At 44.3% G+C, this 13,891-nt stretch overlaps 2 protein-coding genes across 2 annotated transcripts; one reads left to right on the forward strand and one right to left on the reverse strand.

Moving 5' to 3' along the window:
- The first annotated feature begins 483 nt into the window (after window positions 1–483).
- LOC117547121 (protein ANTAGONIST OF LIKE HETEROCHROMATIN PROTEIN 1-like) lies at window positions 484–3,281 on the forward strand. The gene is made up of 2 exons (XM_034217626.1): window positions 484–839; window positions 1,323–3,281. Exons 1-2 carry the CDS (start codon window positions 724–726, stop codon window positions 2,227–2,229), a joined length of 1,023 nt encoding a protein of 340 aa, XP_034073517.1. The 5' UTR covers window positions 484–723; the 3' UTR covers window positions 2,230–3,281.
- On the reverse strand, window positions 2,556–4,230 carry LOC117547122 (transcription factor Adf-1-like). Its single transcript, XM_034217627.1, has 2 exons — window positions 3,774–4,230; window positions 2,556–3,249 (listed from the first exon to the last, which is right to left on the reverse strand). The coding sequence occupies exons 1-2, from the start codon at window positions 3,901–3,903 to the stop codon at window positions 2,636–2,638; spliced, it is 744 nt and encodes a 247-aa protein (XP_034073518.1). The 5' UTR covers window positions 3,904–4,230; the 3' UTR covers window positions 2,556–2,635.
- Between the last annotated feature and the right edge of the window lie 9,661 nt (window positions 4,231–13,891).

The raw sequence follows: 13,891 nt of genomic DNA on the forward strand, positions 1-13,891 counted from the left end.
AACTGTTTTAATGTGACTGTTGAAACTCCGGTCAGAGTCCATGACTACACCTAGATTTCTGGCTTTATCTGTTGTTTTGAACATTGCAGGCTGAAGCTCAGCGCTAACTTTTATACGTTCTGCCTTGGCTCCAAAAACCATTACCCAGTGGCGAGCCGTCAGGGCCCTCTAGGCCCTCTGTGAGGGCCTAAGATATTCTAAAAAATAATATTTGAAAACATTTTTAAAAAAACGTTTTCTTTTTAAATATTTTTTTTAATATTTTTTTGTTACATTTTTCATTAGTTTTACCAAAATAACTTGATTTAATTGTATTTAAAATAATATTTCCAAATAAATAAATCCATTGAATCTGCCTGTTCAGTTTCTGTTGGAATGTGAAGGGTTAAATGCATAGACTGTATATATAAATGGACGTAGGGTCCGTGACGTCACCCATAGGATTCTGCAGAGTTGCCGTGAAGCCCTTACGGGCCGGCCACACTACAAGCGTAAAATTCGCTTCCAACGCCCCAAGATTTACGCTTGGGGCGTTTCTTCGAGCCCCGCGACCAACAACCAATCAGAATCTCCATGTGAATCTCCCGCCCCGGACATACAAAGTGAAAAACCCCGGTTCTTCTCCACTATTGCTAAAATGGATGCCGTCTACAAAGGGGGGAATACCACCTTCTCGTCCAGGAGCTCCGTCTCGATGACCGCCTTTTTCAGAGGTACTTCAGGATGAGCAAGGAGGTGTGCGACGAGTTGCTCGGAAAGGTGGGCCCACTGATTACAAAGGTGGACACCCATCTGCGTATGTCAATCGGCCCCGCCGAGCGACTCGCCATCTGCCTACGGTACGTTTTGTGTATTTCTACTTCTTTAATCTGACTCTGTATAGAAGGAGAGAGAATGCACGAATGATGACTGAAGTCTGTGATTTAGTTCAGATGGGTAACATTAATTAAGATATCTAGGTAAACACAGTATTGCTCCCCTGTGTACATGGCGTGTGTGTCTGTGATCAATGTGTGTGTGGGGATCTGTGTCTGTCTGTGTTCAATGTGTGTGTCTGTGTGTCTGTGTTCAATGTGTGTGTCTGTGTTCAATGTGTGTGTCTGTGTTCAATGTGTGTGTCTGTGTTCAATGTGTGTGTGTCTGTGTTCAATGTGTGTGTCTGTTCAATGTGTGTGTGTCTGTGTTCAATGTGTGTTCAATATGTGTCTGTGTTCAATGTGTGTGTCTGTGTTCAATGTGTGGAGGGGGGGATCTGTGGTCTGTGTGTGTGTGGGGTCTGAATAAATATATTTTGTAATCATGTATATATCTTTTTTTCTCAGGTACCTGGCAACTGGTGACTCGTACGCGACGATAGCCTTCAGCTATCGGGTCGGGCGTTCTACAGTGGCAGTCATTGTCAAGGAGGTTGCGGGGGCCATCTGGACCGCCCTGGTCGAGGAGTGCATGCCGGTACCACAGGTGGAGGATTGGAGAGCCATCGCTGCTGGGTTCCAGGAGCGCTGGGAGTTTCCCAACTGTGTTGGTGCCATAGATGGGAAGCACGTCGTTATCCAGGCTCCAGCAAATGCAGGTTCCCTCTACTTTAATTATAAGTCCACCCACTCCTTGGTACTGCTGGCTGTGGTGGATGCTGAGTACCTGTTCAGGGTAGTGGATGTTGGAGGCTTTGGGAGGAGCAGCGACAGTGGGAGCCTGCGGAATTCTGCATTTGGAGAGAGCCTCCGAGACGGCAGTCTGCAGCTACCACCTGACACCGTCATCGCAGGATCAGAGCGGCGGGGCCCTCTCCCCCATGTCTTCGTTGGAGATGAGGCATTTCCGCTGCTGGACAACCTTCTGCGTCCATTCCCTGGACGTCACCTCACCCGTGAAAGGAGGTTATTTAACTACCGCCTCAGCCGTGCCAGGTTGGTGGTTGAATGTGCGTTTGGCATCCTCTCAACCCAGTGGAGAATGCTCAGGCGTGTCATCACCACCAGCCCCGAGGTGACGGAGTTGTGTGTGAAGGCTGCCTGTGTGTTGCATAACTTCCTCCGCAGGAAGACCATTGATATGCCATCACGCACACCTATCGCAAGGTCCACGGATGAAGTTACTCCAACCCTGTGTGATGCACCGAGGATGGGCTCCAACAATGCCACACGGCAATCCATCCAACAGCGGGAGACCTTCTGCTCCTACTTCAACGAGGAGGGGGCAGTGCGATGGCAGGCAAATGTGGTGTAGGCCCATATTTGTCTCCAAACCAAAAAGCTCTTTTAAGAGCTACCCATTTTCTTTAAAAAGCAAATATTCCAAATGAGCCATTTTAAAATCAACCATTCCTAATAAACATGTTTCTTGAATTGATATCATGATATAACTAACAACCTTTTTCCTTCAGCCCTGTTTTTAGTGATAAACCACTCATAATTTTCATCAGGGTTTCACCTGAATAATTACAGAAGACAGCACATTATATATCGACATACAAGAAGCTCCTGGTATGTTGTAACTGACAAACCACATGAACAAGTCAAGACACAGTATAGCCATAACATACTTTTAAATAACTTTTATTTATGTGATGTTGTGTGTGATGAGTGATGAGTGTAAAAAGATGTAATGTGGATCAGTATCAGTATCTAATTAATTAATTATTAATGTCCATTTCTGTGGCCTCCAGGACCGCCTCTTGTAGCTTCATTTTCAGTCTCATGCTGCTCGTCCTGCTCAGCTTTTGCATTGCAGGCCAGAGACTCCTTAAAAAAAGGAGGTCCTCGTCTTCCACCTCCACCACTGGTGGTGGGGGTGGTGGTGGTGGTGGCATGGCCAGCATCGGGCCTACGGCCGACAGCAGGTTCTCCTCAAAAGGGGACATCTCCCTTCCCCTGCTCTTCTTCCCCCGGAATGCTGGCACACTGGCCGGCACACCGTCTGGCACACTGGCCGGCACACTGGCCGGCTGACTGGCCGGCTGACTGCTACCTGGCTCTGGCTGGCTTTCCAGACTGTCATCCAGGCTGTCACCCATAGAGTCTTCCTCTTCTTCTGCTCCGGTGGGTGGAGGCAGGGGTTGCCGGGGGAAATTGCTGGACGTCTCACGGTCCAGCATGAAGGGCTTTAAAAAGCTCATTACTGCCGCGAGACGCCAGGGCTTAGATCCCCCGGAAGCCCCTGCCCCGCTACTTTTCCCTTCCTTCTCCAGGATCCTCTCCCTGCGGTATCGGTCCCTGAGGGACTTCCAACGCTTTTTGCACACTTCGTCTAATAAAATGAAAATGAAAGAATACAGTTAATTTCTTGAATTTCAGAAAATGATTGCTCCATTAATGAAAACCAAATCCCTTTCAATTGCATACAAGGTTTTACATGTCACACTTTATCAGAATCAAAAACAGGTTTATTGCCAGGTAGCTTTGCACATACTAGGAATTTGACTTGATGTCATGGTGCATATATACAAAACAAGAAATCTAATATAAAACACAACATGTATTGTACAGTTAAATTGCAAAAAGATAAAAATTAAATAAAGCAGTAATTTACATGGAAATAGAATGCTAGGAATGAATTTTTGCATATATATATATAACTAAGAAATGTGAAAGGAGTATGACTGTGTGCATTAATGTAATGCAATATAGTCTATGATGTGGCAGCGGATGATTAACATGTATGTGATTAATGTCTATGGCGCTATTTTATGCTAAATATACCGGCTATGTTTCATTAGCTATGTTAACATGAAGTAAACTGGATATAAAATCCCCAAACAGGCGAAAACCTACCAGTTTCCCCCACTGTCTCTGCCACCTCCTTCCATGCCTGGTTCCTCTGGTTTCTATCCCGGTAGGTGAACAGGGTCACATCAAATAATACAGGGTGATTCGCTACCGCTACGATTATAACCTCGTCCATTTTATTTCAAATATAGACATGAACGGCGGGATATCTCAGGATATCTCTCCCAGCGTATGCGCGGTTTTTGATTGGCTACGGCTTGAGCTGTCAGATTTTCTGAAACGGGATTTGATTGGCTTACGCTCACTTGTCAGGAATCGAGAGAGCGTTTCGTGCGTAAAAAGTTCAACATTGTTCAACTTTTTACGCGCGAGACGCTCTCAAAGTTACGCTTGCCTTCCCGTGATGCAGTTCGGCGAAAACGTGAGCGGACGTGACGTCACCCCATTCAAAGTGAATGGGCAGACGCGCTAGAGGCGTAATTTTACGCCTGAAACGCTTGTAGTGTGGAGGGCCCGTTAGTAGGCGGAGTCGGCCACTAACGGCTCGACGGTGTCGTCAGAGTCTAACTCCCGCCTTCTCCCGCCTTCTCCAAATAAGGGCAAAGAGGCGGAGCTGAGGCGGAGCTGAGCGCTGAGCTGAGCGCTGAGCGCTGAGCTGAGCGCTGAGCTGAGCGCTGAGCGCTGAGCTGAGCGCTGAGCTGAGCGCTAAGGCGGAGCTGCTGCCAACGAGCGTGACGTTCGAGTCCTAGCTCAGGCTAAGAAGCTAAGCTAACATGCTCTCAGTATCAATCGAATGTAAAACATGATTGATGAAAGTAGTAAATCGGTCAGATTTGACCCGAAGACAACAGGAGGGTTAATGCCATATTCACTTAGTAACGCATGAACAACTTTTACAAATATTTCTATATAGTCTGTGTTGGTAAATGTCATCTAGGTTGCACATTTCCTGCTGAAATACATGCATACCAAGTCACTGCGTGGCACTTTGGTTTTGATAAAACAGTGTAGTTCCACTATATAAACGTTACATTCATAATCAAACGAGACAATCTGCAAGATAATTAGCTATTTGGTATTATTCTTAATGCTTGTCATTCACACGTTAATAAAATAAGTACCGATACATAGCAGAATAATTGTGGCGGTGTTCAGCTTAATAAGCCTTGCTCAACATCATTTATTTAGCTAATACTACAGCGGGCTGCAGGCGAACCAAGTCCGCGTTACGATGCATTTCTTGATCTCCAGTTATAACGCCGGACTCCGCCGCTGGCCGAAGCTAACGGAGCCCCAGGGTGCTAGCTACGGCCGCCGGGATGCGCTAGCGAGCTAGCACCCTGCAGCCCCGTTAGCTTCGGCGGCGTGGACTCCGGCGGCCCACCCCTTTTAACATTTGCTCCCGTTTAGCATTATGGGCGTCATAGCCATATAATATAAAAGTCTTACCCAAGGCTGAATCATAAACTAAACTGTATATATGTATAAAGGGTTACGTCCTTAGCTGGCTAATAAGCTACATAACAGGCTAAGCTAACAAGCACACAAACACCTGCTAACAGGGTTAACATGTATAATATTATCATTTTACTCACCGAAAAAAGCTGAAAGTAGACTTCTTGGAAGATCTGTTGGTACATTCAAGCGCACAGCACGACATTTTAATTATCTGGTATTTGTAACAATATTCCCTAACAGGCACGATCACCACGAACACAGCTAAAGGATCAAGTACAGTAACTACAACTAACTAACGTTGTAGCCTCTATGGTTGTAGCCTAGCAGATTGGACAAGTTGCTGTTAGCTGACAGTGAGGCACGTATCTGTCAATCAAAGTGACCACGCCCTAATGTTTGCACAAACTTTAAGACCTAATATAAATATAAAGGGTCGCGTTAGAAAACAATTCACTCACAGATCCATAATCATGAAGGTGGAATCTAACTATATCGATAATAAAATGTATGGAGCCAGGGGTAGAAACATGTTTTTTTCTGCTGTAAAATCGGGCATTTTAACATGGGGGTCTATGGAAATTGCTCCTTTCTGCAGCCATCGCCTATCGGCTAATATATGAACTGCAGTGTGTGGCACTTCCGTATTGGCTTCCCGGCTCTACCCCACAGTTTGCCGCTTGGTTAAATGCCGTCTCTGCGAGTTATGTGAAGACGGGAGGGCTTGTTGGTCCCTCTCTACATTCACAGAGGGCTAGCTATAGTAACGGAGCGTCCACACAGCAGCGTGCGTTGACGCTTGGAGGTGGGCGTATCTGAAGCTTGGGGATTTTATGCGAGCAACGCGACCAACAACCAATCACATGAATCTCCCGCCCCCGACATACAAAGCAATAGCAATGTTAAAACGAAGTAAACTGGATATAAAATCCCCAAACAGACGAAAACCTACCAGTTTCATCCACTGTCTCTGCCACCTCCCTCCATGCCTCGCTCCTCCGGTTTGTATCCCGGTAGATCAACAGAGACTGATCATACAGCACCGGGTGATTCACTACCGCTATAATGAATTTTCCCTCCATTTTTTTGAATATGAGGAAATTACCTGCGTAATCTCTCCCAGCATACACGCGGTTTGATTGGCTAGCGCTTGTACTGGCATATTTGCATAAACGGGATTTCATTGGCTGACGCCTCCGTCGAGGCGTCAAAAGTTGAACATTGCTCAACTTTTGACGCCTGCTACGCCAGCAACGCTCCACGTCGCTTCCCAAAATGCAGTTCGGCTAAAAGTGACGTCACCCCATTCAAAGTGAATGGGCAGAAGCGTTGGAAGCTTCAACGCACGCCTCTGTGTGGACGGGCCGTAACAGCCCGTCTACACTACAGGCGTCGAAAAAGCTTGAAGCTGGGCATGTCTGAGGCTTGGCGATTTTTTGCGAGCAACGCGACCAACAACCAATCACATGAATCTCCCGCCCCCGACATACAAAGCAATAGCAATGTTAAAACGAAGTAAACTGGATATAAACTCCCCAAACAGGCGAAAACCTAGCAGTTTCACCCGCTGTCTCTGCCACCTCCCTCCATGCCTGGCTCCTCCGGTTTGTATCCCGGTAGATGAACAGAGACTGATCATACAGCACCGGGTGATTCACTACCGCTATAATGAATTTTCCCTCCATTTTTTTGAATATGAGGAAATGACCTGCGTAGTCTCTCCCAGCATACACGCGGTTTGATTGGCTAGCTTGTACTGGCAGATTTGCATAAACGGGATTTCATTGGCTGACGCCAGCTTCGAGCAAGCATCGAGCCTCAAAAGTTGAACATTGTTCACATTGTGAACATTGTTCAACTTTTGACGCCGATAGACGCTCGCGATGCTTGCAACGCCTTGCCATGCTACCCACAATGCAGTTCGGCGAAGTTTGAAAATATCCTACGTCACCCCATTCAAATGAATGGGCGAAGCGTTGAAAGCATTTTTTGACGCCTGTAGTGTAGACGGGCTGTTAACTCAACGAGAGAGTAATGTCAAATGACAGTACAATTGACCAATCATATCTTCCCTCGAAATGGGCGGGCTTTATTTTCGCGGACTTTATGACAAGTTCCGCCCGCTGTGAGGTCTATGCATGGATGTATAATGGGTCCATGCAAGTGGTGCAGTGACGCGTCCTAAAACCCGGAAGTAAGCTTCTTTCGGATTCCCTCGACAGAAAGCGGGTTTTGGAAAATAGCTCGAAATAAGGTCTGTGGAAAACGAACCTGTTAGATAAATGCACGTTTTGTTCAGCCGGATAATATCCACATGTCTACCCTACTTTTATTATTTTCGAATCATAAATCTAATCGATAGATTTATGATCGATAGATTTATGATTAGCATAAGTTTGTTCATGATGGCTCACTTCAGTGATAGTGAGGACATCGTTGCGAAATTATTAACCGAGTCATTTTCAAGATTGAGTTACAATGATAAACTGGAGTGGCCAGGGCCGGCCCTCGGCATAGGCAGTATAGGCGAATGCTAAGGGCGCATCAACCCATAGGGGGCGCCAAAAATTGAAAGAAAAAAAAAGTTAGAAATAAAAATACAAAAATGTCATTTCATAACACAATTTCCAGATTTTGGATCAACAAAGTACATCTTATTATCTTATACTAACATAACTACACCATAATTGTGTACAGCGCCCATAAACTATGGAGCACCCCCCCCCAAAATCAAGTTGAACTGCCCCAGCCCCAGTAAAAACCAGAGGTTTATGTGAAATTGTTCTTTTTTTGAAATAATGGTTTTAGTGTGCAATTATAGGTTTTAATTTTGTATTTGTGTTAATTTTAAATAAATCAAACTCCCAAAAAACGTATACAGCTTCTGTGTGCTTTTATTAACATTGGAATTTACTGTGTAAGCGGCCGCAGGGGGGAGAGCTTTTTAGAGAGCTCTCTCCTGAAAGACTGAGAGGCTCTGATAACCTCAGCTCAGTGAGGTAAAGGCACACCTTTATATGATCATTATAGTTATAAAAAATAAGAGAATAGATGAAAAACAGGTATAAAATACTATGACAGTACAAAAAAAAAAAAAGGGGGAGTGATTTGTAAAATATCCATAAAGAAAAATAAATCTGCTTACAGTTCTGTGCCTAGGTATAAAAGTCACGGCTCGCCACTGAAAAATAAATCTGCTTACAGTTCTGTGCCTAGGTATAAAAGTCACGGCTCGCCACTGCCATTACCTCAGTTTTATCTTTGTTTAATTGGAGAAAGTTCTGACACATCCTGTCATTGATTTGTTCAATGCACTTACTCAGTGTTTGAATTGGAGCATAGTCTCCTGGTGAAATTGTTACGTAAATTTGTGTGTCATCCGCATAGCTATGGTAACTTATTTTGTTGTTTTTCATTATCTGAGCCAGTGGTAGCATGTAGATCAGGCATCCTCAAACTACGGACTCCGGTCCGGATCCGGACCGAACCACCACTGTCTCCGGACTCTGAGCAAATTATACTTTTCATATGTATGATCTCTCTGTATTATATGTGAGACATCGCCACAACGCATTCGCAACGAGTCAAAATTCTACGCTATGTCCACTGCAAACAGCGCTCTGCATGTCTGACTGTTCCACTGTGTTCCACCTGTGTGTGTCAACGCTTTGGTCCAATCACATTCAGCATCCAGTCAGCGTTTTTTCCCCCCAAACAATCTGCGAATCAGAGGCACAGTAGGGCGGGTCTTCGCGGAATGCGGGTGGGGAAAATGTGTGTGTCTCTTTCAACCTGTCTAAGTCAGAGCGAGAATTAAAACAAAAACAAAAAAAAAATTCAGAGCGAGAGTTAACAGCTCATCTAGTTCCATCTGTACTGTAGCTAGTAGCCTAGTTTCACCTACCGGGGTGGCAACTGACACCCTAAAAATAGGCCTTGCCACCTCAGCTGCCACCCCAGTTGGCAGCTTTGTTTTGAAAGAAAAGTTGTGGCTCATCGGACATTTATGAGAGAAAGTCTCTAATGTCCGAGTGCAAGTGAATGCAGCACAAGATGCACGTCATGTAACCCCTCCCCCGGTCCTGGCGCGAGCGTGGACATACGATTTGGCGACGATTTCATTTTTAACTGGACGGCGCAAAACGAGAAGCATTCGGACCCAAGCACTGAAGGAATGAGGTATTTGCGGTCTACAATGACAGAGAAGAGACTGTCAGTTTGACTGTACTCAGCATTGAATCAAAACGCACTAAAGCTGTTGATCTTAATACGTTTGTGAGGCGTTTCGCTGAACAAAATGGTAATCGCCGCATTCAGCTATAATAGACATGTCAACTTGATGCTCTGCTCACGGATGAGCATACAAAACTATTAAGATGATGACCTTACGTGTGTAAATATATTGTTTTCTTTGAGGGGGTCTGCCCCCAAAAAACAGTTTTAAGTCCTGAGAAAGTCAAATAAGACGGTGTTTAAAACTACACTGCCCAGCCAAAAAAAAGTAACCACTTTGATTTAACTAGGCCAGTAGGTAAGGACTTTCCACTGGATAATAACTGCAGTATAAAATAATGCATGACTGAAGTGATGGAGACCATGTTGAAGGCAAACAAAAAGAGGAAATAACAGGTCAAATCAAGCAAATCCCCTCTCAGATTGCACAGCAACCAGAAGAACATAAATACTGGCTGGTGATTTGATTCATCAGCTTTGTGATGGAATAAAAAATGCACAGTGCATTTCCTTAGCTGTGGGTGAGTCCACTGACACCACTGACAATGCTCAGTTGCTGGTGTTTGTGAGTTTTTATGATGAGGCAAAGGGGGAGTTTGTTGAAGATGTGTTGGGCCTGACGAACCTCAGTGGACACACAAGGGGGCAAGACATTTATAAAGCAATAATGGGAATGCTGAATGAAAGAGGGTGCAGCTGCCTTTATTCCTAACTGTGCAGCTCTTACACTGCGACTCTGAGGGGTCAAGCACAGAAACAATAACAATGAAAACTGCTGCATACAGATTATTTTTGTTTTTGCAACCTCGTGTTAAGAATCTTGTTGCAATTGTTTAAAAGTTTGAATGACCGTAATAAACGGACCTTTGTCTTATTGAAACATTTATTTTGGACCTTTAAGATTTGTATTTGAGTACCCCTGATGTAGATGTTAAAGAGAAGAGGCCCCAAGATGGAGCCTTGAGCCAAGATGGAGCCTTTAAACTCAGTTAATGGGGCTCATTCACTGGCCCTTTCACAAACAACAACCAACATAATTATTACATTCAAATTAAGTACTTTATTCAAGTTTACATTAACTTTGGATAATAACACGGGAGAAATGAGCGGAAGCGCTCTCTTTTCCTCTCTCCCCCTCTCTCTATCTCCTGACAGCCTCTCAGTAGGCTATCTCATGCAGCTCACTGATCCAGTAAAGAGTGACCCGACAGTGAAGAATAAACATATTTATAACTAGTTTAGCTTGTTCCAGAGGTAGATAAAATAGCTAAGTGTGTTACTGTTAGGTGTAACTCTTAGTGTGTGTTTTGCTCCGCTCACCGGTCCGTCACAGTGGGTGGAGCTGCAGGATTTCTGCTTCACACACGTTGCATACCGCTTTTTTATTGTCATTTTCGGACACCTAAAATACTGCCAGACTGGTGAAGCCATTTTGGCGAGCTTGTTTTGCCGTGCACAGAGAAAAGTGTCATGTATTTTACGTCATCATTTTACATCATGCGATCGGCTCTCGAGATCGGCATTTTTAGAAAGCACCGATCGATCGGCAGAGAGTGAGTATCGGGCCGATATCGATCGGTGGCCGATATCGATCGGAGCATCCCTGTTGTAAACGTATTCGTCAGTGCAATGCTAACACTCTCATGTTAGCATTGCTAGCATGTTGACATTAGCTTTGATTATAGGCATACTCGTAGTTCAGTTAAACACATTTAAAGTAGCTTTGAAGTCACTTTAGGAACCCTTTGTACAGTGATGACATTTTATAGGCCGAAAAATGAAAAGATAAGATAAATGTAGCTTCGGAATGAATAAATAACCAGTGGCAGTACTTAATTGAAGTGTATCAGAGATAACAAATTACCGTATACATTTTTTGTGAATTTAAACAGTTTCTTAGACTCCAACATACACAGCCTGTTCATCATAGCACTGTTCATTAGATGTATACTTTATTTAACTTGTGTTATATGCGGACTGACTGTTGGCATCAGCTGTTTCAACAAATACCCAGTAACAGCACATTTCATTTCACTACCAAGACTATTCCCCAACCTGAAGTAATTAATTATGTAAACCCGAATCAGAATATTTGAACCAACTGCTTTCAAGCCAAAACCTAAAAAAAGATCCGACAACTGATATCCTCCTGGGGTGGTATAAACAAAAAAAGATGTTGTCCTGGAAGGCATTTCTAGAACTGATATTCTGTTTTTCAATTTGGAGGCTTTACTGGCATCCTAAATAACCAAAGTTTATCATGTTTCCATATTAAATGTAACCACACAATTACACAGACAGGACATGGAGACAAATTGACAAAAAGCGTCATAATGAGCATGGTTGCATTATTTTATGACCTTCAATATACAGACGTGTAAGGGTTTGATGGGAATTGTGTCGTCAAACTGCAAATTAAGCCTTTATTTCATGCTGCTTTGGGGTTCAAAGCCCCTCAGGATGAGAGGCCTTTAACTCAGACGCGGCACAGCGGAGGATAACAGCGTTGATGTACAAGAAAACTCAAAGTCTTTACATCTCACTTCGTTGTCTCCCCATTTATTTTTCGTATTTTCGGGAAGAGCGCCCGTCCTCCTCCTTCATGTTTTAATTGACTGCTTTCTCAGAGTGTCATGGGACCCCGCACAACAGTTTGCCAATCCCCCTGTGATCATCACACCCCAACCTAGCCTCAGAGGGACCGGATTCTGCTCTGTTATATCTGTGTGTCGTTGGCAACAACCGCCGCAGAATACATTTTCGAGACAAGCTTGTTATACAGTAAGAATCCAGGAGGTAGCGAGTCACCTCGGTCCTTTTCAGAATCACTCTCTGTGAGGTATTGGATGCTGCTCTTTTATGTCAAGTGGACTTATTCTGATTCTTAGAGAAAAAGGAAGCCAAACATTACTCAACCATTGAAGGTGGTGGAGTGTATTTATGCATGGCAGGCACAGGATCACCAAGTGCGGCATTTCTCTTTTCCATCAAAGCGATATTGATAACGCGGAACTCCATCTGGGAAAGTCGACCCCAGCCTCGGTGTCACACTCATCATTTATTTGCTCTTTTGACCATTCTGAGAAGTGATTTGTGCGCTGGGATGAACACAGCGGCGCTAAGCCCCAACCAGCGCTTATGAAAGGAAACTGTTAGGGAATGATTTCCCACCTGGATTCAGCCTGGATAAGCAGTTTGAAACAGGCAGCTGCTCGAATACTGTTGACTGTATTACTGTGTGTGTGAGGCCACAATATTGCATCGTTCCTTCATTGTCTGATTCAGATGTGCCACTGCACCACAAAAAGTCAAAGAAGGAAGTGTGAGAAGTTGAGTTAAATCCTGCCAAGTTGTAGAACATACAAACTTAGCGAGAGATTATAGCTGGAGTCACTTCACATCAGGCAGATCCACCAGGGAGCTAATAGAGGCAGGAGAAACTGGAGGAGCTGTCTCTTCTCACTCTTATGCATTGGGGGGGGATTGATATGCTGGAAAAAGGGAGGAAGGGAATCACAAAGGATAAGGCTGAGAGATCCAGGCTTTGCTACACATTGGGCCTGTCATCTTCTGTAGCCATTTTGGTATTTCCTCCCATCTTCTTAGGCTCCTCTCAGATTGGCTAAGGGCTGTTTTCAATTGCGCTCCATTGATCATTCTGGGGGAGGATGAAGATGAGGGGAAGGTTTGGAAATCCAAAATAGTTGACTGATAAAAAGGAGAATGTGATATTTAATGTCCTTACATGTCAGGTGTCAACACACTACAGCTGTCTCTCTTTGAATGAGAACATATTTTAGCGATACTGACGGTGACACATCTAATAGGCATTTAGCTATCATTGTTGCGCTGACGGTGACGCCGCTGCTGAAGTATACATTAAAATGTTCTCCAAACTGGATAAAACTGTGGCGTTGAAAGGGATGAGAGAAAGCAGGATAATTGGACTCCTATGGATGCAGAAAACCACGGGATGTGGCAAATCTGAGCGATGAGCCCCATGTCAGGATGTATTAAATGGAGCTGGGTCATCTGTAATTATGCCCCTGTTGCAAGGAGGAAGACATATGATCATTGTGACGCAGCTTTGTGAGATTTTCAACATTTTGACGTGAAGGCCTGAGCCATCAAACAGAAGCCATCTGCTGACTCAGGCTTGCTTCTCTTTCATTTTTACGATTGTTTTCCCACATTGAGAGCTGATTGGCTGATCCCCTCCACCTCTGTATACACAGAGTGGGCAGATGGCCGTCCCCAGAGTCTTGCCTTTTTTCCATCTTTATTGCTAGCAGCACAACTGTAAAGAAATGGGATGTCTTCAGATGCCCTTCAGACATTCTCCAAAAAGCAAGGAGCAAATAAACTCTGCCGTCTGAGGGGAAACTTTACAGAAACAGACTTCCTGGAATAATTGCTTCAAACAAATGAGCTCTTGAAGGTCCATTAGGCAAGTATTGTTCCCATCAAACAGTGTG

This window comes from Gymnodraco acuticeps, unplaced genomic scaffold (assembly GCF_902827175.1).
Source record: "Gymnodraco acuticeps unplaced genomic scaffold, fGymAcu1.1, whole genome shotgun sequence".
NCBI lineage: Eukaryota > Metazoa > Chordata > Actinopteri > Perciformes > Bathydraconidae > Gymnodraco > Gymnodraco acuticeps.

What these genes read in the sequence shown, in the direction of transcription:
- LOC117547121 (XM_034217626.1), top strand. Translation starts at nt 724, where the DNA reads ATGAGCAAGGAGGTGTGCGACGAGTTGCTCGGAAAGGTGGGCCCACTG. An exon ending in CGACTCGCCATCTGCCTACG is followed by an intron (nt 840 to 1,322) that starts GTACGTTTTGTG and finishes TTTTTTTCTCAG; the next exon opens with GTACCTGGCAACTGGTGACT.
- LOC117547122 (XM_034217627.1), bottom strand. Translation starts at nt 3,903, where the DNA reads ATGGACGAGGTTATAATCGTAGCGGTAGCGAATCACCCTGTATTATTT. An exon ending in AGAGACAGTGGGGGAAACTG is followed by an intron (nt 3,250 to 3,773) that starts GTAGGTTTTCGC and finishes TCATTTTATTAG; the next exon opens with ACGAAGTGTGCAAAAAGCGT.